Source organism: Prunus mume, linkage group LG8, assembly GCF_029339155.1.
Source record: "Prunus mume cultivar Tortuosa linkage group LG8, ASM2933915v1, whole genome shotgun sequence".
Lineage (NCBI taxonomy): Eukaryota > Viridiplantae > Streptophyta > Magnoliopsida > Rosales > Rosaceae > Prunus > Prunus mume.
Genome location: NC_142705.1, coordinates 10,440,577 through 10,466,887, shown reverse-complemented (window position 1 = coordinate 10,466,887; position 26,311 = coordinate 10,440,577). Strand labels below are relative to the sequence as shown.

Below are 26,311 nucleotides of genomic sequence, written 5' to 3'. Positions count from 1 at the left end.
CTTTTGGTTAACCCCTTCATTATCTTAATTTAATTTCTTAATAAGTTAATGATTTTTGACATGCTAGAAATTTGGTAATGAAAGTCACAATGATGTGTTTTAGGACTTAATTTTAGTGCACAATTAGTGTTCCTACCATTACTCGGTTAATTATTACTCATCCATTTACTTATTTTTCTATATAAAATCCCATGCAATTGCAATATGGCAGGAAAAGTTAGTTATGGCAATGATGCGATTAGGCACTTTTCTCTTTTGTGTGGTGCTACTCTTTGGCTCTGCATTCACAAATGGCAAAGCTGCTGTTAATACTGATCCGCAACTACGCCCCATTTGTGAGCGCCTCGACAATAGGAAAAGTTTCGATGATCTCGAACGAGGGTTCATATTTGGGACAGCCTCAGCAACTTACCAGGTCATTAATTTATGTTTTTTTTCAATGTAACCATACACTTAGGCTTAATTTAATTTCAATATGTCACGAATGATCAGTTCGCTTCCACGTGCATGAATATTGAAATCTTCAGTCTCTATGTACATTTCAGTGCGCTGGTGCTGTAAAAACCGATGGAAGAGGACCAAGTATATGGGATAACTACACCCACAGCCATCCAGGTCTGTGTAATAAGATAACTTCAAAATTATTACCGAAGGGAAGCTGTAATTTTGATTTGGGGTTCTTTGTGCTTAATGAGATTCCTAGCTAGGTTGAAGCTGCCTTTGATGATGATTTGTTCAGAGTTCCTTGAACTCCTATTGTCTATGTCATTTAGTTTTTGTGTGTTTAAGGGTTAATCCTCCATTTCAACCTCAAAAAAAAAACTTCAACATTTATTTATTTATCTTTTTAACTCTACTCAACTTAACCTGGATTTAAATATTTAGGAGATCCAGCTCTAATAGTGTGAATGATATGATTTTCGGGATCTTTATGCTCAAAATAATTTAAACAATTTACGTATATTTGCAGAAAGAATCAAGGATGGCAGTAATGGAGATATCGCTGTTGATCAATATCACCGATACAAGGTTCTAAAACCATAGAATTTTATTCTCTGGACCTTCTTTACTTGAAATTGCAGGGCAAAACATACTAAATTTTGAAGACGAGATATCCTTAATTCTTATGATTATTTATATATATATATATATTTATAGGATGATGTGGCGATAATGAAAAATATATCGGTGGATGCTTATAGAATGTCTATATCATGGTCAAGACTGTTGCCAAGTAAGTTGATTTACTCTCAATATTTATGTTTTTTTATGTTTTGAGTTGGGATAATAACTCTCGGTTGTCTTTTGTATAATAATCAGTGTTTTGTTCCCAATTAATGCTTAACTAAAAGAACTGTATCAAATTAAATTAGTCGAATTTTAAGGCCAATAATATAGCTTAAATTTTTTGTTTATTTTAATTTATGTTTGTAGATCGAGTTATTTTCCTATTTGTTGTATTTTATTTTAATTATTAGATGGAACGCTAAGTGGGGGCGTGAATATGGCTGGGATCAACTATTACAACAGTTTTATCGATGAACTCATAAATAGCAGTGAGTAGTCATCTCATTTTACATGACCGATACTTAAAGCTCTTATCATTTAATCAAAGATTTAATTTTCTTTTACTCATCATATATATATATACACACACTCACATATATACAGGCATAACACCATTTGTGACAATCTTCCATTGGGATCTTCCCCAAGCTTTGAATGACGAATATGGTGGTTTCTTAAGCCCTAAAGTTGTGTAAGTGAACAAATTCTATCCTCAGTACATGGTAATGATCATTTAATGAAATACATATTACAGTAACATCTACATCTTGAATTGTGCATACTATATACACAGCGATGATTATTTAGCATTTGCAAAACTTTGTTTTGAGAACTTTGGCAATCGAGTAAAACATTGGATCACGTTGAATGAGCCATATACCGTTAGTCACCATGGCTATGCAGTCGGGTGCCACGCACCTGGGCGATGCTCTGCTTGGCAAAACTTAAGCTGCATCGGTGGAGATTCGGGTACTGAACCATATTTAGTGACACACCACCAACTCCTTGCACATGCAGCCGCTGTAAAATTGTATAAAGATGAATATCAGGTCTAATTAATTACTTTTTTGTCTTATTTGCAGTCCCAACTAAGAATCCTATCTAAGTCACTATTAGAAGACATAAATGATTTGTATATTAAATTCTCCTCACTCTACATTAACAAAAATTCTTGAATTTTCTTACGTAGGCATATCAAAATGGCTCGATAGGAATAACATTGGTGTCGCATTGGTTTGAGCCCGCTTCAAATTCAACAATAGATAAAAGTGCTGCAAATCGATCTCTGGATTTTATGTTCGGATGGCAAGTATATTGTTAATTTATTTATCTACGTACTCAATTACATGTTTTATTTATGAATTTATGTATTTTGTAGGTTTATGGACCCATTAACATACGGTGACTATCCGCATAGCATGCGGTCACTTGTTAAAGAACGATTACCAAAATTCACAGATGAAGAATCCAAGTTACTAAAAGGGTCATATGATTTTATTGGAATAAATTACTATTCTGCTAGATATGCAAGTAATGGAGATGAATTTATTTCTGCACATCATGATAGCTACTTAACAGATCCTCACGTTAATGTTACAAGTGAGTTCAAAGTGCAAAATTTACTTCGAGCAATGAATTAAGTTATTAGAAAAGTTATATTCTAATATTCACATACATATATGTTTTGGCAGCTGAGCTTAATGGGGTCCCTATTGGTCCACAGGTGCACTTCAAATTATTAGCATTTTTTTTTTCCTACTTATACTATTAGCATTTGGAGGATTAATATTGTTCTCTACATCCAAATTAGTCCTAAAATCCCAATTATCTTTAAATTGAATTGCAGGCTGCTTCAGATTGGTTATATGTTTATCCCAAAGGAATTTACGATCTTCTAAACTACACGAAAAATAAGTATAATGATCCAATCATTTACATTACTGAGAATGGTAATTAATAGTTTTAAATTATCATTAATTTTATCATTAATTTTTCACATATAGATATATAATGATATGAAATAATGTTAAGTGTTATAACGTCTAAATTTAAAACTAAATACATATGGTAATGCATTATATTGTAGGCGTTGATGAGTTCAATGATCCCAAAATACCGCTTGAGCAAGCCCTTAATGATACCAATAGAACTGACTTTTACTACCATCACCTTTGTTACCTTCACAAAGCCATGAGGTAAGTGCTTATATAAGAAATTAATTAAGGCAATCTAAGGTGTAGTCATCTTAGATTTTGGTTATTTAAACACTACATTGACATCAATACATTGAATCCTTCCCATTTTTTGGTGCAGTGAAGGTGCTAAGGTGAAAGGATATTTCGCATGGTCATTGGTAGACAACTTTGAATGGAATGATGGATACACGGTTCGTTTTGGTATCATCTATGTGGATTACATGAATGGTACTGCTAATTATCTACGAAGGTATCTAAAAAGCTCAGCAGAGTGGTTCCAAAATTTCCTCAAGAAACGTCTTTATTGAAAAAAGTACGAAAGTGATGAATATTAGTAGACAATAATGATGGGATACCAAAAGTTTGAACACCAGCTCCCCTGGAGTCGTATAATAAGTTGTAGCAACTCATTACGAGTTTGTGGTGAGGGCAATACCCTCTTCCTGTATTGTATTGGCCATAGTGGTCATTTGTATCTAAATAATAAATGCAATTCCTCTTGGTAATGATGAATAAAATGCAAAATTAAACTATGAAAAAGAGTTATTTACATTAACATCCTTGAGGTTTCTTGTATTTTCACAAAACTCTTTCAAGTCTCAAAAATTACACGAACGTTACTTGAGGTTTCAATTTGTTTTCACAAAACCTCTTTTCGTTGATTGTTTGTCTAAAAATTAATAATTTCATTCAAAAAAACTTATGCAAATGACAAAATTAACCTTAATCAAGTATATGCAATTTGATCTCAAAGGCCAACTTTGTCATTTGGAGAATTTTTTTTTGGTATAAAATCATCAGTCTTTAGATGAAAAATCAATGAAAAGGAGTTTTGTGAAAACAATTTAAAACGTTAGTGAGTGTTCTTATTATTTCTAAAACCTCAAGAAGTTTTGTGAAAAAACCAAAAACCTCAGGGTGTGTTAGTGTAAAAAACTCATGAAAAGCTCTGTTATATTATACCCATTTGTAAGAGCATCTACAATGATGCTCTCTATTTCTTAGCTAAAATTTGGCTAAGAATATAAGAAAGCTATTTTAGGAGCTCTCTAAAAAATTTCAACTCCAACCATACTCCCTAATTTGGAGAGTCATAAATGCTATAACTCTTTTTTGATTGGTTCATCTCTATTAAAAAATAAAATAAAAAATGGTTAGCATTAAATAAAAGTTTGAAATACTCATTAAATAAAACAGCATTAAATTACAGGGAGCCACTAGGAGTCCTTTCTCTTTCCTCAGATTTAGGAGCTCCTAGAGGACTCTCTATTTTAGGAGCTGGATAGGGAGTGTGGTTGGAGTTGTATTTTTATCATTTCAATTTGTCTAAGGAGGTGGTTTAGGGAGCCCATTGTGGATGCTCTAAATTGACTAAATACAAGTAAAAAATGGTTACAGAGAAAGAGAGTAAAAATTTTGAATATAGCTTTTTCGTAATTTTGATTTACATAAAGATCAAAGTTGAAAAAACTATATCGTTTGAGCAAGAAATTCCATAATAGATTCATCGGAAGGTAAGTGTGACATCGGAAATTAAGTGTGGCATCGGAAATTATCTTACTCTCATTTAGCTTCTTTATAACATCAGATTGCCGGGGTGAATAAATTAAGTTCATTTTCTCCAGGGCCTCGGCATGCTCGAGTATGTACCTTGCAAACTCAATCCCATCGGACCCTTCGGTAAGCTTTATGGTAACCTCCTCCAACTGATAAATAAAATCCAGGTTTTGCAGCTTCCAGTATTCCATATCAAACCTGACAACAGTATGATGTCTGACACGTGTACTTGCTGAGGTGGCAAGTCTGTTAGCTCTTCATGTGTTTGTTAATCTGATTAGTTACTCTTGTTAGTCTAATTAGTTATTCTGTTAAGCTCAGATTAGTGAAGGAGTCATTGTTACACAGCTATATAAGCTTGTGATTAGTTCATTTCATTATCATGTAAGAAAACACTTCTGAGAAATATACAGAGCTTTACCTTTCTTTCATTTCTCTCTCTAAACCTAGATCTGAAATACTTTCTTTCCACCATGGTTATCATGGTATCAGAGCTTCGGCTCATCGATTCCTGATATTTTACGCTTCCGCTCCACAATCTCAAAGCCCGCTCTACTGTATCACCGCTAATTTCATTTTCGAGCTCTCAAATTGCAATAATGGCGAATCAGTGGCTGCTATGGTTCTGTCCAGTTTGCTCATATTTCTGGCGATTATGCAATTGTTGTTTGCCAATCTTCTTCGTGTGCTCTTCTTCTTGACTCGGTGATGAATTCACCTCTGGTATGTCTGATATTCCTCTTCTTGACTCGATTCGGTCTTATTCAATTATGTTGTCTATGATTTCTTGAAGCACACAGCATACTTCTCTAAATTCTTGAAGCACGAAGCACGTCTCTAAGATCTCTTTGAAGCACGAAGCACTTATCTGAGATTTCTTTGAAGCATGAAGCTCTTTTCTTGAAGATCTGAATAATCTGATATACCTGTTGAAGCACTATTGCTACTTTCTGATTTGTTAAAGCACAAAGCAATATTTGATTCTTAATTTGTTGCCACACAATTGTTGAAGCACAAGGCAAATATGACTTTTTCTGTTCCAAAAATTGATGGTCTCTTAGGAGTCATTACTATTCGACTCAATGATGATAATTTTGTGAAATGGAATTATCAATTGCAATCTGTCCTTCAAGGCTATGATCTATATGGTCACTTTGATGGCACCTCTGTGTGTCCACCTAAATATGTTGTTATTGAATCTGAGGGAGTAACTATTGAGATTTCTGAAGACTATAGACATTGGCTTCAACTGGATAAGGCTTTGCTTAGCCTACTCATTGCTACGCTATCAGATGATGCCATTGAATATGTAGTTGGGTGTAAATCTGCATGAGAAGCTTGGTTAAGTCTCACTGATCGATATGCCTCTGTCTCAAGAGCTCGCATCAATAAACTTAAAACAGAGTTCTATACCATTCACAAAGAAGGGGATTCTATAGATAAATTTTTACTTAGGCTGAAGCATATTCGAGACCAACTCTCTACAACAAGTATCAAGCTCTCTGATGATGATATAATCATAGCAGCCTTAAATGGTCTACCACCTGAGTTTGACATCATTAAGACTGTCTTGGTGGCTCGTGACACACCAATATCACTTAAGGACTTCCGAGCATATCTCTTAACTGCCGAGAAGAATATTGAGTCACGCATAATTGCTATGCATCATAATATGACTAGTTTGCTTAGTGTTGAATATGGTTCATCGTCTCATACTCAAGCTCCTGCTCAGCATCAGCCTGCTTCTACTATTGGGACACTAACTGCTCATCCACAGTCCCCTCTTATTCTTCTGTACGGGGCTTAATGGTTTCAAGACTTCTGCACCACTGCTAATGTACCATCATCTTCGTCGCATCAGTCTTTTCACTCATCTCGGGTCCTCTTCGCCTTCACTCCTAGAGGACGGGGTCCAGGTGGTCGATTCTCTTATAATAATTGAGGCGGTTTTTCACCAAGGTTTTCTTCAAACTCAAAGAATCAGAATCAGCCCATCCCGAAATGCCAAATATGTAACAAGAGAGGTCATACAGCTCCAAACTGTTATTATCGAATTCCAGATAGTTCTTCTTCTCTTATACTTGAATGTCAGATATGTGGAAAGAAGGGTCACATCGCATTAAACTGTTACCACAGGTCCAATTTTGCCTACCAAGGCACTCTTCCTCCACAATCTCTGCAAGCCATGACTGCCAATATCTCTCCCTCATTTACTCCAAATGATCTGTGGATAGCTGACAGTGGAGCATCTCATCATATGACTCCCAATGTTCATAATCTGCAAGCTTTTGCTCCTTATCATTCTGATGACAAGATTACTGTGGGGAATGGAGAAGGTCTGAGCATCAATCATATTGGTTCCTCTGCTTTAACTGCTTTACCAGGCACCTTACATTTAAATACTATATATCATGTCCCTAAACTTGCAGCAAATCTACTCTCTGTCTATCAACTTGTCGCGATAACAATTGCAGGGTTATTTTTTGATGAGCATCACATATTTGTGCAGGACAACAAACCAACACCCTTCTTTTCAGGGTCAGAGTAATAAAGGTCTTTATTCCATTCCTCACTTTCTTTCCCACGGGATCAAGGCCTCTCCATCAAATAAAGAGTATGATTCTTCCCAGTGTTACAACCTCATCAGTTTGCTCCAGTCCGCAAATCAAGAATTCTGTCATTTCATCAAGTTCTCATGCTTTGCTTGGTCAGCAGGTAAAGACTAAACTGTGGCATCTCCGACTGGGCCATGTCACCAATGAAGTGCTTCAACACATGCTCAAGGCTTCTCACATTTCTGTTACTCCAGATCCCACATATGCCCTTTGTGAATCATGTTTACAAGGAAAAATGCATAAATTGCCTTTTCCTTGTTCTTTACCATTTCTTCCAAACCCTTTTCTAAGCTGCACTCCGATATCTGGGGGCCTTCTGCTTGTATTGCTTTAGGAGGCTATAGATATTACCTTACCTTCATTGATGATTGTACCAGGTTCATGTGGGTGTTTCCCTTATTAAATAAATCAGATGTTTTCTCAGTATTTTGCAAGTTCTATGCGTATATTGTGAATCACTATCAAGCTCATGTTCAGTTCTTTCAATCTGATGGTGGAGGAGAGTATACTAGTAAGGCGTTCATTGAATTTTTGGCATCTAAAGGCATCGTTCATCACATATCTTGTCCATATACTCCTCAGCAAAATGGAGTAGCCGAGAGAAAAAATAGGCATATTATTGAAACTGCACTTTCTCTTCTAACTACAGCCAGTCTTCCTCTTCGTTTTGGTTGATGCTGTTACACATGCCATATTCTTAATCAATAGAATGCCAAGTCGCACTCTGCACATGCAATCTCCATATTCCAAGCTCTATGGTACATTACCAGATTTGCTCTCTATTAAAATATTTGGTTCAATAATTTATCCTTTGCTCAGACTATACAATGCACATAAGCTTGAACCTCGATCCCAGCAGTGTGTCTTTTTAGGGTTCTCAATGGGATATAAAGGAGTTTATTGTTACAACCCTCAAAACCAGAAAGTTCTAATTTCTAGACATATAGTCTACAATGAAGATGTGTTTCCCTTCAAGGCTCACCGATATTCTTTAGCTACCCCATCTATATCACAATCTTCTCCTGCCTTTCCATCTGGTATGTCACCGGTTCCTGTCATTATGCCATCACCACCATCCTCTTCTCCTGCGGTTCAGCCTTTACTCAGTCCTAGCATGCATTCTACTTCCTCACCCAGGCTCTCTCCTACCATTTTTGATTCTACATCATCTGCTGGTGCCACAACATCTGATAACAATATGCTGCCAATCATCTCTGCTGATCAACTGAAGTCATATTACCTCATATATCTGATTCTTATCTGAGTCTGCTCATTCAGATCAGCTAGTCCCAATAATTGTCATCCTATGCAGACTCGGTCTAAGTCTGGCATTATCCAGCATAGGCAATTTCCTGAGTACTCGAGCTTTACTACTCAGCTTCATTCTATCACTGAGCCTGATACACCTGCTCATTTCAAGGTAGCATTTGGAAAGCCTGAGTGGCAGCACGCCATGTCTGAAGAAATTCAAGCCCTTCACCAACAAGGCACCTGGACTCTAGTTCCTCCTCCTTCTCATACAAACATTGTTAGGTGTAAGTGGATTTTTAAAGTTAAAAAGAATGCAGATGGTACTATTTCTCCATATAAGGCCAGGCTTGTAGCACAAGGGTTTAGTCAAGAATATGGTCTAGATTATGATGAAACATTTAGTCCCATGGTTCGACATACTACAGTTCTTTTGATTTTGGGTCTGGCAGTTCAATTTCAATGGAAATTACGTCAACTAGATGTTAAGAACGCCTTTCTTCATGGCGAGCTCCAAGAAGAAGTCTTCATGAAGCAGCCTCAAGGCTTTGTTGATCCTACATATCCTGATTTTGTCTGTAAACTTCAGAAGTCCCTATATGGCTTAAAACAAGCTCCTCGTGCATGGAATGCCAAATTTACAGGATATTTACCTACTCTGGGGTTTACAGTGTCTCCTTCTGATCCAAGCCTTTTTATCAAGAAAACTTCTTCTGATATTCTTATTCTTTTATTATACGTTGATGACATCATCCTCACAGGATCTAATCCTGCCCTTGTCAACTCTGTTATTCGTGATCTTGGGGAAGTATTCGAACTCAAAGATATGGGTCAGCTCAAATATTTTCTTGGTCTTGAGATTCACTATCAGGCTAATGGCAATATGTTTGTCAATCAAGCTAAGTATGCTAAGGATTTAATCAAGAAGGCTGCCATGGATATGTGTAAACCTTGTAGCACACCCTCCAAACCTCATCAGCAAGCTTTGACAACTGATGGTCTTGCTCTTAGTGATCCTACATTGTATCGCAGTATTGTCGGGGCCCTACAATATTTAACCTTCACTTGTCTAGACATAGCCTTTGCAGTTAATACCGTCTGTCAGTTCATGCATAATCCCACTGATGTTCATTTTGGTTTTGTCAAAAGAATTCTCCGGTATCTGCAAGGTACTCTGCAGCATGGGATCGCTTTCTCTCCTGGCACTATGCTTCTCTCCTACTATTGTGATGCCGACTAGGCTGGTGACCCAAACACTCGTCGATCCACCACTGGTTATGCAGTTTTTCTTGGCCATAATCCAATCTCTTGGGCTTCTAAAAAGTAAGCTTCAGTTTCCCGAAACTCCACAGAGGCTAAATATCGAGCTCTTGCTCATTGTGCTGCAGAGATTTCATGGATTAGACAGCTGCTATGCGATTTACATATGGTTATTCTTGAAGCTCCAGTCTTACACAGTGATAACTTGTCTGCCTTAGCACTAAGTGCTAATCCGGTACTTCATTCTCGTATCAAGCATATGGATATCGATTTCCACTTCATTCGGGAGAAAGTTCAAAACAAAGATCTCATTGTTCAATATGTTTCTACTGATGAGCAAGTGGTTGATATTCTTACCAAGGGTCTTCATAGTCCCCTGTTTGTCAAACACTGTGGCAATCTCAGTCTTGGCTCACCCCCAGCCGAGATTGAGGGGGATGATAACAGTATGATGTGCTGACACGTGTACTTGCTGAGGTGGCAAGTCCGTTAGCTCTTCACGTGTTTGTTAATCTGATTAGTTACTCTTGTTGGTCTAATTAGTTATTCTGTTAAGCTCATATTAGTGAAGGAGTCATTGTTACACAGCTATATAAGCTTGTGATTAGTTCATTTCATTATCATGTAAGAAAACACTTCTGAGAAATATACAGAGCTTTACCTTTCTTTCATTTCTCTCTCTAAACCTAGATCTGAAATACTTTCTTTCCACCATGGTTATCAAAACCAGATGCCTGGCCCTGGACCTGGACCTGGAAAAGCAAGAAGAAAACAAGCAACTCAATTGAAAATTTCCAAAACCCAAAACAAAGTACACTGAAAGGAAATCTACATTACTTTTCTAGCATGATAATTACGCTCCTGATTCTTGAGACAATGTATATAATATATATATATATATATAGAAAGAGAGAGAGAGAGAGAGAGAGAGAGAGAGAGACTCTGACTTACGTCATCGCATTTACGACTGTAAATAAGTGAATCATTCTTTATGTGTAAAGTACACAAATTGGGCATTCCTCTTAAAAGAAAGAGACCATTGATGGGACGAGATCGTCACTAATGCTCCGAGTATTCAGAGTCGAACGCCAAATATCATCGAATTGAGCCGGAATAGATCCTTCCCCGTACAGAGCCTGGAATGTTATAATGGTGAAACCTATATCATGTTTCTCAAATTACTTCTCATTCTTTTTAACAAAAACTTTAAGGCATAAATAATATTTTTTATTCAAAGAAATGCCATCATGCAAAGTTCCAAACAATTCTGAAATGTAAGAAGCAAATATTTGCTACTCCAACTATCCCGAAACAAGGAAAGTGTTACAAATTAGTTCAAACTGCTCTAGTTTTGCAACAAAATAGAAATTGAGTCTAGCGGGATAGAGGGAACTGATTCTCTTTACTTTAATGTTTGCTTGATTTAGACCAAGAACTCCAACCCCGCGTACACTGCGAAGAGCCTAAAAACGTTTTCAAAGTCATCTACTTTAGGATCCAGAAAAATATAAGCTTCTTCCGAACATTCTAATTCTCCAAGGTTTGGGTGATTCATGACATTCCCAACCCAACGCAAAAAATTTAGATTTGGAGCAAAAATATTTAATGAGTGGTCATGCGGATAAAAAAAATCCCCAATCGATCCTTATGCTTTCAAGTTTCTCACCTGAGATTTTAAGATGGCAGATTTGAGACCCATAGGGATAAAATTAAATCTTTCCAAGACGGGCTTTCAATGGCGATACTTGTTATATTTCGAACTCCGGCAACAGTTAATTGCTTGATGCATTTGCAGGAACATGAGATCCATTTGAAAAACGCCTCATCTTCTATGTCAAGCTCTCCCAACTCCAAGCAACTGAGATTAGAGGAAAAGGCAAAGGGGGGCGTTTTAATAATGATTCCCTTCATTTGCACCACATTTAGAGACCTCAACGATGTGGAAAGAAAGACGCAAGATGGAAATGCTAACCCTTCCTCCTCAAAATCACATAACAAGATGTCAAGACAAATCACTTCAACATTACACCTCACTGCATTGTGGATCCATGCGGTGATTCGAAAATTCTCATTACTACATAAGTAGCATGCTTTGTAATTGCCCTCCTCTATGCAGTGACCATCCCAAAAAAGGTAAAACGACTGTATCTTATTATCCCGACGATGAAACAAGAACCTACCAATGTGTTCAACAACTTCACCCTAAGCTCACATGTGGACGTATCCACCGATGAAAAACAAAAATTCAATGAGGGAGCTGACAGAGAAAGCTCCCTGCATCCTTTGGACCCACAACTGAAACGAGTGAGCTCTTCTATATCAAGGAACAAAAGAATGTGATGGGCAACTTCCAGTGGAAGATTACTGAATCTGTCCACCAGTTTCTCAGTATGAACTCTTTCACCTTCACAACTTGCAGTAGCCCTTAACTTATTCTTGTGTTCCATGAAGCTAAACTAACTTGTGGCTTTTGGGTTTTGCAAGACAAGTTGGGTTTTCAATTTATACTACAATTCAAGGGCAATTGAACACTAATACATTCAATAACTTGTGATGTTTAGATACTGAACCAAATGAAGAAACGTAGTAACGAGTATGCTGAGTACGTACCAGTATGAGGGAGGGAAAGTTTTTCAACCTCTTTTTATCAGGAAAGTTTACAGCTTTAAAAGTAAGTAAATAAATAATTAGGAGATTCACTATTATACCTAATATGATCCAAAGCCAAAGCCAAAGCCCATTTAGAACATAACAAATAGGCTTCGACCTTCCTATAAATTACAATACTACCATCAATTTCTTAAAACAAACCAAATCTCAAAACCTCATAAATAAAGCTTCAAACTTCCTATAAATTACAAAACTATCATGAATTTCTTAAAACAAGTCCAATCTCAAAACCTCATAAAAAACCCAAGACACCCAATAGGGCATCAAAGTAATTTAATAATAAAATTAAATTCAATAGGGATAGTTGTCATTTTTTGATTTTTTTGATTTTTTTTTTGGTTTGTTTATAGGAATTAAATGGTGTAGAGTTTATCTATGTCACTAATGCTAAGAATGGATATATAACTAATATTTTTAAATAATTCAGGGGAAAGCTTTTTTCGTTACTTATTTGTAGAAACAAATTTTTTAATGTAGATTTCTTCTTTCATTACTTGTTTGTATTCTATTAATTTTCGTTTCTCAAATTATTAATTTTTGTTCCTTGCAAGACAATTTAGATTTGAGACTGAAGTAAATTGCAAGGAGATATGATCTCAGAAATATTACAGAAATATCCTTTCAAGGTACACATACAGTCTTGTAAAAATATCAAAGATTATTCCCTCCTCCGAATGATAATTGTGGCAGTAGAAATCATCTTGATCCTGCTCACCATCCCTGCAGCTTTTGATTGCTCATCTTCGCAGCCAAGAAAAATGACAATTTTCTTCAAATTTTGAGCATTCTAGAGGATATACGTTGAAAACTCGATTTCATTAGACCCGTCGTCGGAATACTGTATGGTTACTTCTTTAAGCTGATGCAGGAAAGCAAGGTTTTGCAGTTTCCAATATTCCGTACCAAAGCCACTAGACTGAAAATATACAAAAGGCAACAAACATACAAGCAAATTAATTAATAAAAAACTTGCCAAATATACCGCAAGACTGTGTGAGCGTGAGAGGGAGATCAATAGGCAACATAGACTTCACTTACTGGTTTGGCATTCAAAATCCATCTCCCAGTCCTTATGGACAAACTATTCAAATTATATTTATTTCTATAGTTTCAAGCTTCTCACAAGAGATATTAAGATGCAGGTCACGAAAAATCAAAACATGAAGGTGTTCTGAAGACGAACTTTCAATGCTGATATTCTGTGTTCCTCTAATAAAATACAGATCTAACTTCTTGATGCATTTGCAAGAACATGAGATCCATTGGAAAAAACCTCTCGTCTAAGTTAACATTAACCAGTTTCAAGTAATAGATATTTGATGAAAAAGGTACGGAAGGCACTTCCAAAATCCGCCTAGCCAAATTCACTGACAAAGAGCGCAAATATTGAGAAAGGAAGACACAAAATGGCAACGAAAATCCATCCACCGGGTAGATAAGAAGATCAAGATCTTCAACATGACACCTTACTGCATTCCTAATCCACGTATTTAATCGAAGATGTTCATTAGAAAGCTCCTCTACAATGACAAGTTTTCGAAAGAAAATTGTACAATTAGACATCAATCTAACTTGAAATCAGAGCTTTCGAAAAATTGTATGTTCTGCAAACAAATCACTTAGAGGTGGTGGCCGCAATATTCCTTGGGTAGAAATTGGCTCTTTTCTCTGCTGAGCAATTTTCAATTGTTAAAAATTGGTCTTTAGAAAGAGTTGTGTATGTATTATTGTTGATGCGCTTAAGTTGTCTTGACCTAGCTTGGCCTAGAATTTAAGAAGCTTCACTTTCGGGCCCAATTTATAAGAAAACTTATCCAAAGCCCATTTACAACACACCAAATATGTCCCAAAATCTTAATATTGGTGCTGCCATGGAATATGCAAGGAAAAGATGAACATAATCATCATTAGTTTGGATGGTTCGAAATTTTGGATCATTTTTTAGGCATTCTTCGGAGCACAGAGAGATTTGATCAAGTTGAACAGTCGTGTTACATGATTCTTCAAGGCATTTGTAATTTGGGAGTTTCACTAAAACACCCAAAATGGGGGTTGAAATTATAAAAAAACCCAAGTACTATTTAAACATATAAACACACCCAAAACCCATCATTACACATACTCAAAATCCATTTATAAACACACCCAAAAAGTTGACTTTGGGGTTGATTTTGGGTGTGTTTCTATGTTTAAATAGTGCTTGGGTTTTTTTATAAATACATGTCTAAAATTGGGTTTATTTATAAATTTGTATTGTAATTTTTCCTTGCTTTACTTTTGTATATTTTAGATATAGTTGTATGAAGCAAATAAGTTATTCATTTTGAAAGATTTAGTGTCATTCATTAATTTCTTTCTATCATGTCAAAGATTGTCTCTCCTAAGACTAATGAATGACCTCAACCCCTTATCCCAATTTGTAGCTCACCACAATATTAGTATATGTAGAAGAATTTTGTAGGGTAACTCTTATCCATAGTATATCAATTACCACCAACTCACACTCAGAGTGTGCTGCAAAATACGACAAAATAATAGGCAAAACAGCTATGTCATAAATGTTGGAATATTAGGTACACTGATTTAGATTTTAGGGAGAAGAGGGAAGGAGATGAAAGGAGCTAGAAAAATTGTTTCTGAAAAATCGTATAAGCTGCTGTGCTAATAGCTCAACTATTTCTCTTCTTTTTATCAAACGATTTACATCAGGAAAGGTACAAAATGATCTGCCAATGTGTGTATGACACTTGGCTCTTTCCTATAGGTATTTCAGCCACAAAATCTCAACCATTCAAGTGATCTAAGCTATAACTCAGTCACCACCAGCTATAATAGTAATAGTAAATTAGTAACAAACAATTTACACATCAACACTCCCTTCTAAACGTTTTACTAATTTTACTCCAAGTAACTCCCTTAGACAACAAAACCTTTCCCTTGTCAATGCCTTTGTGAAGATGTCTGCAATCTGATCTTGACCTCTGCAATATATCAGATCCACCACTCCTTCTTGAATTGCATCTCTGATGAAATGAAACTTTCTTCCTATGTGCTTTGATCTTTGATGGAACACCGGATTCTTAGACATAGCTATAACAGAAGTATTGTGACACATAATTGGTGTAGCTTCTAGTTGCTCCTCTCTAAAATCACACAACACAAATCCTAGCTCGATTTCCTGAGTTGTTGCTTCAACGTCACTTACATATTCAACCTCTGCATTTGATAAAGCAACACTACTTTGCTTCATTGAGGCCCAAGAAAATGCACCACTGCCAAATGAAAAAGCATACCCAAATGTGCTTTTCATATCATCCTCTGAACCACTCCAATCACTGTCACAAAATCCAATCAAAATAGCTGATTTTCCAGACTCATATTGATCAATGCCAAAGTCATAGTTCTTTGTACATACCTCAATATTCTTCTTGCAGCTCCAAAATGCTTCTTTGAAGGACCATACATAAATCTAGCAAGCAAACTAGCTGAATACATGATGTCATGCTTAGTTGCTGTTAGATACAATAAGCTCCCAACTATTTTCCTGTAGGTCTCCTCATCTGCAAGTTCACATTCATCTTCTCTTTTAAGCTTTTCAGTTGGAACCAGTGCAGTCCTTCAAGCCAAATTTATTCAATAGAGTCTTGGTATATTTCTGTTGGTGAATGAAAATTCTCCCTTCTTTTTGGATTACTCTCATTCCAAGGAAGTGATGCAACAAGCCAAGATCAGTCATATCATACTTGTTCATCATATCCTCCATGAACTCTTTCAACATCTCATTGCAACTTCCAATGTAAACAATATCATCTACATATATTGACACAATAACTGTACTCATACCTTCTTTGATCTTCACATATAATGTAGCTTCACTTATGCTTCTTTGAAATTCACACTTGAGTGGATGAGTGACAATTTCACCATACCAGGCCCTTGGTGCTTGCTTCAAGCCATAGAGAGCTTTTCTTAACTTATAAACTTTATCTTTTGCATCCTTAACTTCAAATCCTTCAGGTTGCTCAATGTAGACTTCCTCTTTCAACACTCCATTTAGAAATGCTGATTTCACATCCAATTGGAAAAGTTTCGAATTTTTTTGAGTTGCCAGTGCAACGAGGGTTCTAATTATATCCAACCTTGCTATTGGGGCAAAGGTTTCATTGAAATCAACCTCAGGCTTTTGTGTGTATCCCTTAGCTACAAGCCTTGTCTTGTGTTTTTGGATAGAACCATCAAGATTCAGCTTTGTCTTGAAGATCCATCTCACACTCACAACTGGTTTGTTACCAGGTCTTTCAACCATCTCCCATGTAGAATTCTTTTCTATCATTGAGATCTCTTCCTTCATAACTTGATTCCATGCCTCATCTTGAGTTGCTTCAGCAAAGCTTTCAGGTTACACAATACTTACTTTATACTGTGCAAAAACTTCATTTAAGCTATTCCATTTCAAGGATGTGTGATCATAGGGCTCAGATGTTTCAATTTCATTTGGTCTTGGTGAAGCTTGTCTCCTCTCTTAGGCTGAGGTAGTGACAACATATAGTGATGATCTGACGTGGTGATTCTAGAGTTTGATTAGGTGATTCAAACTCCTCCTCACCTTTAGTTATTCTTGATTCCTCACTACTATCCCAAGGAATTGACATGTGCAACTCGTCATTTGCTTCCCAATTCCACATAGTTTTCCCATCAAATATCACACTCCTTGACACTATTACTTTCTGAGTTCTCATATTAAACACCCTATACCCTTTCTCACAAGTTCCATACCCAACAAAGACTCCATTCTTACCAATTTCTTCTAGTTTATGCCTCAGCTGAGATAGAATATGAGTATAGCAAAGAGAACCAAATATTCTCAAATGCTTTACTCTAGGTTTTCTTCCACTGAATGCTTCAAAAAGGGTTTTATTCTTGAGAGCACTTATGGGCACCTATTGAGAATATAGACTGCAGTGTTAACTGCTTCTCCCCAAAATTTGATTGACATTCTCTTTTCATAAAGCATTGTCCTAGCCATATCCACAATGGTCTTATTCTTCCTCTATGCAACTCCATTTTGTTGAGGAGAATAAGCCACTGTTAATTACCTTTCAAGCCCAAGTCTTCACAAAACTTACTGAATTCAGTTGAAGTGTATTCACCTCCTCTGTCTATTCTTAACTTCTTGATCTGAAACCCAATTTGCAAATCCACCATGGCCTTGAATATTTTGAATACTGAAAATACACTTGATTTGTGTTGCAAGAAGAACACCCAACACATCCTTGTATGATCATCAATGAATGTAAGGAAATATCTATTTCCTCCAATTATAGTGACATGCATCGGGCCACACACATCTGAGTGAACCAACTCCAATGTTTGTTAAAATCTCCACACTTCATTTTTGTCAAATGCTTCTCTGTGAACTCTACTCGTAGCACACCCTTCACACACATCTTTAAACTTCTCTAATCTAAGGAGTCCAAGCACCATTTCTCTATCTTGTAGCATCTTCACCCCAACATGGTTTAAATGAATGACTAAATCTTCTATGTCATTTCCATGAGTGATCCTCAACTGTTACTCTATTTGCCATCTCAGTGTTCATGAACTCAAACTTCATAGGAAAACACCTATTTTCTTTCATTGGAACACTAGCAACCAGCTCTTTCAATTCTCTGTCAACATATATATTCACCATAAAGTCACTAAATAACAGCCACTAGCTATGTTCAACCATTTGCCCAACACTTAGAAGATTTTCATCTAAGCCTGGCACTATCGTCACCTACTGTATATACCTAAGACCATCTTTCAGCTCAATCACAAGGGTCCCTTTCCATAAGCTTGAACTAATTCCCATGTTCCCATCTTCATCTTGCACTTCACACTTCTATCAATGTTATAGAGCAATGATTCATGAGATGTCGTGTGGTTATTGCACCCACTATCAACATACCAAACACCCATGTGAGTTGGTTTTGAAGGTGAGTAAAAGGTATATAACATGTTTGTTGTCTCAGGTGCTTGATTTTCTGCAAAATGTGCAACTGGTCTAGGCTTGTTCGAGCAATATGACCAAAACTTGCTGCATTGGTGACACTTGACTTTATCCTTAAACCAACATTCATCGTAATACAACTTGTTACAGTGCTTACAGGTTCCTTTGTTCTAATCATTCTTGTTAGATTGATCACTCATCTAGTTTTCATTCTTCCAGTTTTGCTTTCCACCCGAATTGGGTTTATCCTCCCACTTCTTTCTATTACTCTTCCAATTCTTCTTGGACTGACCACTACCTGAAGAGGATGAGGAACTGGCTTCCTTCACAATCATACTAGCAAATGCCTTCTCTACAGTATTCTTAGAATGCCTCTCAAGCCTTTGCTCTGAACGCTTTCAAAGTTGCCACAACTTCCTACACTTCTATTGCATCTAGATCCCTGGTCTGCTCAATGACCGTGCAAATAGGGTCAAAAGTCTTGGTAAGACTTATCAACAAGTTCTGCACTATTACGTTCTTCGATAACTCTCATTCAGAATTTGAGCATCCATGCTCTTCATTTCATTTATCAATGCAAACAGTCTAGTCAAATAAGCAAATAGAGATTCATCTTCACGCATACGAGCATACTCAAATCACTTCTCAAACCATTAATTTGAGTGACCTTACACAATCATCTCCTCTGTATTCATGCTGTAACAGAATCCCAGGCTCCTTTTGCAATTACTTCGTTAGAAATTCTAGGAAAGAGCTCATATGAAACAGCTCATTGGATAAGGTCTAGTGCTTTTGCATCTTGCTTCCAAAGCTCAGACAATGCTGACTTGTCCGATGTCTCCGTCTCCTTAATCTTGGCTTTTGGATCTGGAGTTGGTACACCTTCTTCAACTAGCTCCCAGATCCCATATGATTAAAGGATTGACGTCATTCTAATACTCCAGAGCGCATAGTTTTCTCCATTGAAAATTGGATTTCGTGACTCTCTTCCAACCGAACTAGCCATATAAAACTAGTTGGGTATGAAGATTTTGTGTCGAAATCTTCAAATACTCAAAACGAAATTGACACCTAGATTCAAGATCGAACCTGGCTCAATGATACCATGTTGGAATATTAGGTACTTATTTGGATTTTATGGAGAAGAAGGAAGGAGATGAAGGAAGGAGCTGGAAAAATTGTTTTTGCAAAACCGTATAAGTTGCTGTGCTAATAGCTCAACTATTTCTCTTCTTTTATAAAACGATTTACATCAGGAAAGGTACAAAATGATCTGTCAATATGTGTATGACACTTGGCTTTTTCCTATAGGTATTTCAGCCACAAAATCCCAACCATTCAAGTAATCTAAGCTATAACTTAGTCACCACCAACTGTAATAGTAACAGTAAATCAGTAACAAACAATTTACATTAACCATAAACACAAAATAATCTTCCAAGCAACCATATTTTCCTCTATTATATAGACTTTTTCTATGTTAAACATATTTTGTCTTAATTGATATCTTCTTTTGTCTATTTTATAGGTAGTATTTGGAACATCATGGGCTTCCTCACTCTGTACTTTTTCAACTTGAGATAATACTTCAAATGCTCGAAAACATACTTAGATTACTTATACTCCAGGCAATTGATAAGGAGTTCTTGTTCTTCATACCCCTTGAGAAGGTGATAACTTGTGTAACATATTCACTCAGCAACATTTGGATCATCATGATTACAGTCTTTCAGCAATCATTGCTACACCGAGCCCTTTCAAAAAGAGACAGTAATGCAAGCCCGTGAAAACCCACTTGGATTCCTCTTAATTTGGGTAATACATGTCGACTTCTCTTTCTTTATACCACTTGTAAATGTGAAAACTAGCCCAACAGATATTCTCAGCAACACTTGAATCATGATTATAACAGCCTTCAAGCAATATATCTGCCACATCTTTAAGGTAATAAAAAGAAAGCATAGATAATCAGTAACAAACAATTTACACATCAACAATAAACACAAAATAATCTTCCAAGCAACCATATTTTCCTCTATTATATAAACTTTTTTTATGTTAAAGATATTTTGTCTTAATTGATATCTTCTTTTTTCTACTTTATAGGTAGTATTTGGAGAATCTTGGGCTTCCTCATACTCTATACTTTGTCAACATGAAGCAGTGTATTAAAGACCCGAAAACATACTTGGATTCCACGTACTCTAGGCAATTGATGAGGAGTTCTTGCTCTTCATACCCCTTAAGAATGTGATAACTGGTGCAACATATCCACTCAGCAACATTTGGATCATTATGATTATAGCCTTCAAGCAATCATTGCTCCATCGAGCCCTTGCAAAAGAAGACAGTAATGCAACCTCGTGAAAACCCACTTGAATTCCTCATATTTCGGGTAATACTTGTCGACTGCTCTTTCTTTATAGCCTTTGTAAAGGTGAAAAATGGCCCAACAGATATTCTCAGCAACATTTAGATCATGATGATAACAGCCTTCAAGCAATATATCTGTCATATCTTCAAGGTAATATGAAGAAAACACAGATAATCAGTAACAAACAATTTACACATAAACAATAAACGCAAAATAATCTTCCAAGCAACCATATTTTCCTCTATTATATAGACTTTTTCTATGTTAAAAATATTTTGTCTTCATTGATATCTTTTTTTTTTTTTTTTATAAACTTTAAAGGTAGTATTTGGAGCATCTTGGACTTCCTTATACTCTGTACTTTTTTAATCTGAGACAATGCTTCAAATGCCGAAAAACATACTTGGATTCCCATACTCCAGGCAATTGATGAGGAGTTCTTGTTCTTCATGCCCTTTGAGAAGGTGATAACTGGTGTAACATATCCACTCCAGCAACATTTGGATCAACATGATTACAACCTTTAAGCAATTGTTGCTCCACTGAGCCCTTTCAAAAGGAGACAATAATGCAACCCCGTTAAAACCCACTTGGATTCCTCATACATATCCACTCATATCTCTTTATACCTTTTGTAAAGATGAAAACTGGCCCAACAGATATTTCAGCAACATTTGGATCATGATGATAACAGCCTTCAAGCAATATATATGCCACATCTTCAAGGTAATAAGAAGAAAACACAAATAATCAGTAACAAACAATTTACACATCAACAATAAATGCAAAATAATCTTCCAAACAACCATATTTTCCTTTATTATATAGACTTTTTCTATGTTAAAGATATTTTGTCTTCATTGATATATATATTTTTTTAATACTTTATAGGTAGTCTTTGGAACATCCTAAGCTTCTTCATACACTGTACTTTTTCAACTTGAGACAATGCTTCAAGCCCGAACACATACTTGGATTCATCATACTCCAGACAATTGATGAGGACTTCTTATTCTTCATACCCCTTGAGAATGTGATAGCTGGCGCAACAGACCCACTCAGCAACATTTGGATCATCATAATTACAGCTTTCAAGTAATTATTGCTCCACCGAGCCTTTTCAAAAGGAGACAGTAATGCAATCCCGTGAAAATCCACTTGGATTCCTCATACTTCGGGTAATACATGTAAGCTCCTCTTTTTTTATACCCTTCAAAAAAGTGAAAACTGGCCTAGCAGTTATTCTCAGCAATATTTGGATCGTGATTAAAACAGCCTAAAAGCAATATATCCTCCACATCTTCAAGGTAATAAGAAGAAAGCACATATAATCAATAACGAGCAATTTATACATCAATAATAAATGCAAAATAATCTTCCAAGCAACAATATTTTCCTTTATTATATAGACTTTTTCTATATTAAAGATATTTTATCTTAATTGATATATTCTTTTTTCTACTTTATAGGTAGTATTTGGAGCATCTTGAGCTTCCTCATACTCTGTATTTTTTCAACCTGAGATAGTGCTTCAAATGCCCGAAAACATACTTGGATTCCCCATACTCCAGGCAATTGATGAGGAGTTCTTGTTCTTCATACCCATTGAGAAGGTGATAACTGTTGTAACATATCCACTCAGCAACATTTGGATCATCATGATTACAACCTTTAAGCAATCATTGCTCTACCGAGCCCTTTCAAAAGGAAACAATAATGCAACCCCGTTAAGACCCACTTGGATTCCTCATACTTCGGGTAATACATGTCTACTCATCTTTCTTTATAACCTTTGTAAAGGTGAAAACAGGCTCAACAGATATTCTCAACAACATTTGGATCATGATGATAACAGTTTTCAAGCAATATATATATACCACATCTTCAAGATAATAAGAAGAAAGCGTAGATAATCAATAACAACAATTTATACATCAACAATAAATGCAAAATAATATTCTAAACAACCATATTTTCCTTTATTATATAGACTTTTTCTATGTTAAAGATATATAGTCTTCATTAATATCTTTTTTTATTTTTTTTTAATTTTATACGTAGTATTTGGAGCATCCTAAGCTTACTCATACTCTGTACTTTTTCAACTTGAGACAATTCTTCAAACGCCCGAACACATACTTGGATTCATCATACTCCAGACAATTGATGAGGACTTGTTGTTCTTCATACCCCTTGAGAAGGTAATAGCTGGCGCAAAAGATCCACTCAGTAACATTTGGATCATCATAATTACAGCTTTCAAGTAATTATTGCTCCACCAAGCCTGTTCAAAAGGAGACAGTAATGCAATCTCGTGAAAATCCACTTGGATTCCTCATACTTCGGGTAATACATATAAGCTCCTTTTCTTTTTTATACCCTTTGTAAAAGTGAAAACTGGCCTAACAAATATTCTCAGCAACATTTGAATCGTGATTAAAACAGCTCAGAAGTAGTATATCCACCACATCTTCAAGGTAATAAGAAGAAAGCACATATAATCAATAACGAGCAATTTACACATCAATAATAAACGCAAAAAAATCTTCAAAGCAACCATATTTTCCTCTATTATATAGACTTTTTCTATGTTAAAAATATTTTGTCTTAATTGATATTTTCTTTTTTCTACTTTATAGCTAGTATTTGGAACATCCTGAGCTTCCTCATATTCTGTACTTTTTCAACCTGAGACAGAGCTTTAAATGCCCGAAAACATACTTAGATTCCCCATTCTCCAGGCAATTGATGAGGAGTTTTTATTCTTCATACCCCTTGAGAATGTGATAACTAGTGTAACATATTCACTCAACAACATTTGGATCATCATGATTACAATCTTTAAGCAATTGTTGCTCAACCCGAGCCCTTTCAAAAGCAGAAAATAATGCAATCTCGTTAAACTTGAATTCCTCATACATGTCCACTCATATTTCTTTATACCCTTTGTAAAGGTGAAAACTGGCCCAACAAATATTCTTTGCAACATTTGGATCATGATGATAATAGCCTTCAAGCAATATATATGCTACATCTTCAAGGTAATAAGAAGAAAGCACAGATAATCAGTAACAAACAATGTACACATCGACAATAAACGCAAAATTAACTTCCAAACAACCATATTTTCCTTTATTATATAGACTTTTTCTATGTTAAAGATATTTTGTCTTCATTGATATCTTTTTTCCTTTTTTCTTTTTACTTTATAGGTAGTATTTGGAGCATCCTAAGCTTCCTCATACTCTGTACTTTTTCAACTTGAGACAATGCTTCAAATGCCCGAACACATACTTGGATTTCTCATACTCCAGACAATTGATAAGGACTTCTTGTTCTTCATACCCCTTGAGAAGGTGATAGCTGGTGAAAAGATCCAATTAGCAACATTTAGATCATCATAATTACTGCCTTCAAGTAATCATTGCTCTACCGAGCCCTTTCAAAAGGTTACAGTAATGCAATCCCGCGAAAATCCACTTGGATTCCTCATACTTCGGGTAATACATGTAAGCTCCTCTTTTTTTATACCCATTGTAATAGTGAAAACTGACATAACAGATATTCTCAGAAATATTTGGATCGTGATTAAAACAGCCTAGAAGAAATATATCCACCACATCTTCAAGGTAATAAGAATAAAGCACATATAATCAATAACGAGCAATTTACACATCAATAATAAACGCAAAATAATCTTCCAAGCAACCATATTTTCCTCTATTATATAGACTTTTTCTATGTTAAAGATATTTTGTCTTAATTGATTTTTTTTTCTACTTTATAGGTAGTATTTTGGAGCATCCTGAGCTTTCTCATATTCTGTACTTTTTCAACCTGAGACAATGCTTCAAATGCCCGAAAACATACTTGGATTCCCCATACTCCAGGCAATTGATGAGTTCTTGTTCTTTATATCCCTTGAAAAGGTGATAACTGGCACAACCGATCCACTCAGCAACATTTGGATCATTATGATTATAGCCTTCAAGCAATCATTGCTCCACCGAGCCCTTTCAAAAGAAGACAGTAATGCAACCTCGTGAAAACCCACTTGGATTCCTCATACTTTGGGTAATACCTGTCGACTCCTCTTTCTTTATACCCTTTGTAAATATGAAGACTGGCTTAACAGATGGCATCCCCAATAGTCCTTGCAACCAATTCTAGGCATGTCCCAGTAGCTATTGCAATATTCCAAATGTTGTAATCTTCTTCCTATTTTAGCAAAGTTTCCAGCATTATTAGAACTAGATACGTCAGATATTTTGTTACAAAACATGAATGAGGCACAGTGTTCCCACTGTCACCAGTCTTAAATTCTCGAAGCTTTATTTCTTTATCACAATAGAAGCTCCAAAACCCAATTTCTTGGAGGACAACATCCTCTTCATCCCCTTTTACAGCATTTGACGTAAGCTCAAAGAGATCCTGCATATAAGGCTCAAGCACCTCGTGATACCTTGAAGCAATTGAAGTAAGACACTCAAAAGCGCTTGCCTAATCTCAACCTCCTTAGACAAGGCCGTCTCACAGACCATCTTCATGATGTAATCCGTTTCATCTCATTTTCAAAGTTGGTCTCTGTGAACTCTAGGGAATTACATAGAGCCCTTGTTGCAGTGAGACGGACTTCAAGGCTGTTTTCAGCAAGGTTCATTCCTTGGACTACAGCGGTAAGAACATTATTCACCTCATCTTGCCCAAGATCTTGATGGGATATCTCCTCACATACATAACCAAGTGTTTCCATGGTTGACTGTTTTAAACCAGCATGACTATCTGGCTAAGTCATATTGTTAAGCAAAGACCCAATTAGGTCAGTCTACTGCGTCCTGGGAGTATCAATAGAAGCAATTTTCGCAATAACTTGGGCAGAGGTTTAGTGGGAGAAAGATGTTCTTTTCATAAACAGAGGAGAAATACCCAATTAAACTCTCACATAGGCATATATCATCAAGCACTTTCCAGGCACTACCACAAATAATTAACTAATTTTTGAAAACCCTAAGAGAAATCAACAACAATGATAAGTTTTTCGAAAAGAAAATTGTACAATTAGACATAAATCTAACTTGAAATAAGAGCTTTTGAAAAATCGTATGTTCTGCAAACAAATCACTTATAGTGGCCGCAATTTTCATTCGGCAGAAATTGGTTCTTTTCTATAGAGAGCAATTTTCAGTAGTTAAAAATTGGTCTTTAGAAAGAGTTGTGTAAGTATTATTGTTGATGCGCTTAAGTTTCTTTTATAATGGCCTTGACCTAGCTTGGCCTATAAATTAAGAAGCTTCACTTTTGGGCCCAATATAAGGACCCAAATTATATAAAA

The 26,311-nt window shown here is 36.0% G+C and overlaps 1 protein-coding gene and 2 pseudogenes across 1 annotated transcript; 1 reads left to right on the top strand and 2 right to left on the bottom strand.

The window, feature by feature from the left end:
• Window positions 1-223: 223 nt before the first annotated feature.
• Window positions 224-3,821, top strand: LOC103341890 (beta-glucosidase 12-like). The gene is made up of 13 exons (XM_008245442.2): window positions 224-415; window positions 546-615; window positions 971-1,029; window positions 1,159-1,234; window positions 1,479-1,556; window positions 1,672-1,759; window positions 1,862-2,117; window positions 2,258-2,373; window positions 2,447-2,667; window positions 2,760-2,791; window positions 2,915-3,017; window positions 3,155-3,263; window positions 3,382-3,821. The coding sequence occupies exons 1-13, from the start codon at window positions 224-226 to the stop codon at window positions 3,569-3,571; spliced, it is 1,590 nt and encodes a 529-aa protein (XP_008243664.2). The 3' UTR covers window positions 3,572-3,821.
• An 804-nt stretch (window positions 3,822-4,625) lies between these two features.
• Window positions 4,626-12,390, bottom strand: LOC148914704 (uncharacterized; annotated as a pseudogene).
• Window positions 12,391-25,197: 12,807 nt separating this feature from the next.
• Window positions 25,198-25,858, bottom strand: LOC148914703 (importin subunit beta-1 pseudogene; annotated as a pseudogene).
• Window positions 25,859-26,311: the final 453 nt, after the last annotated feature.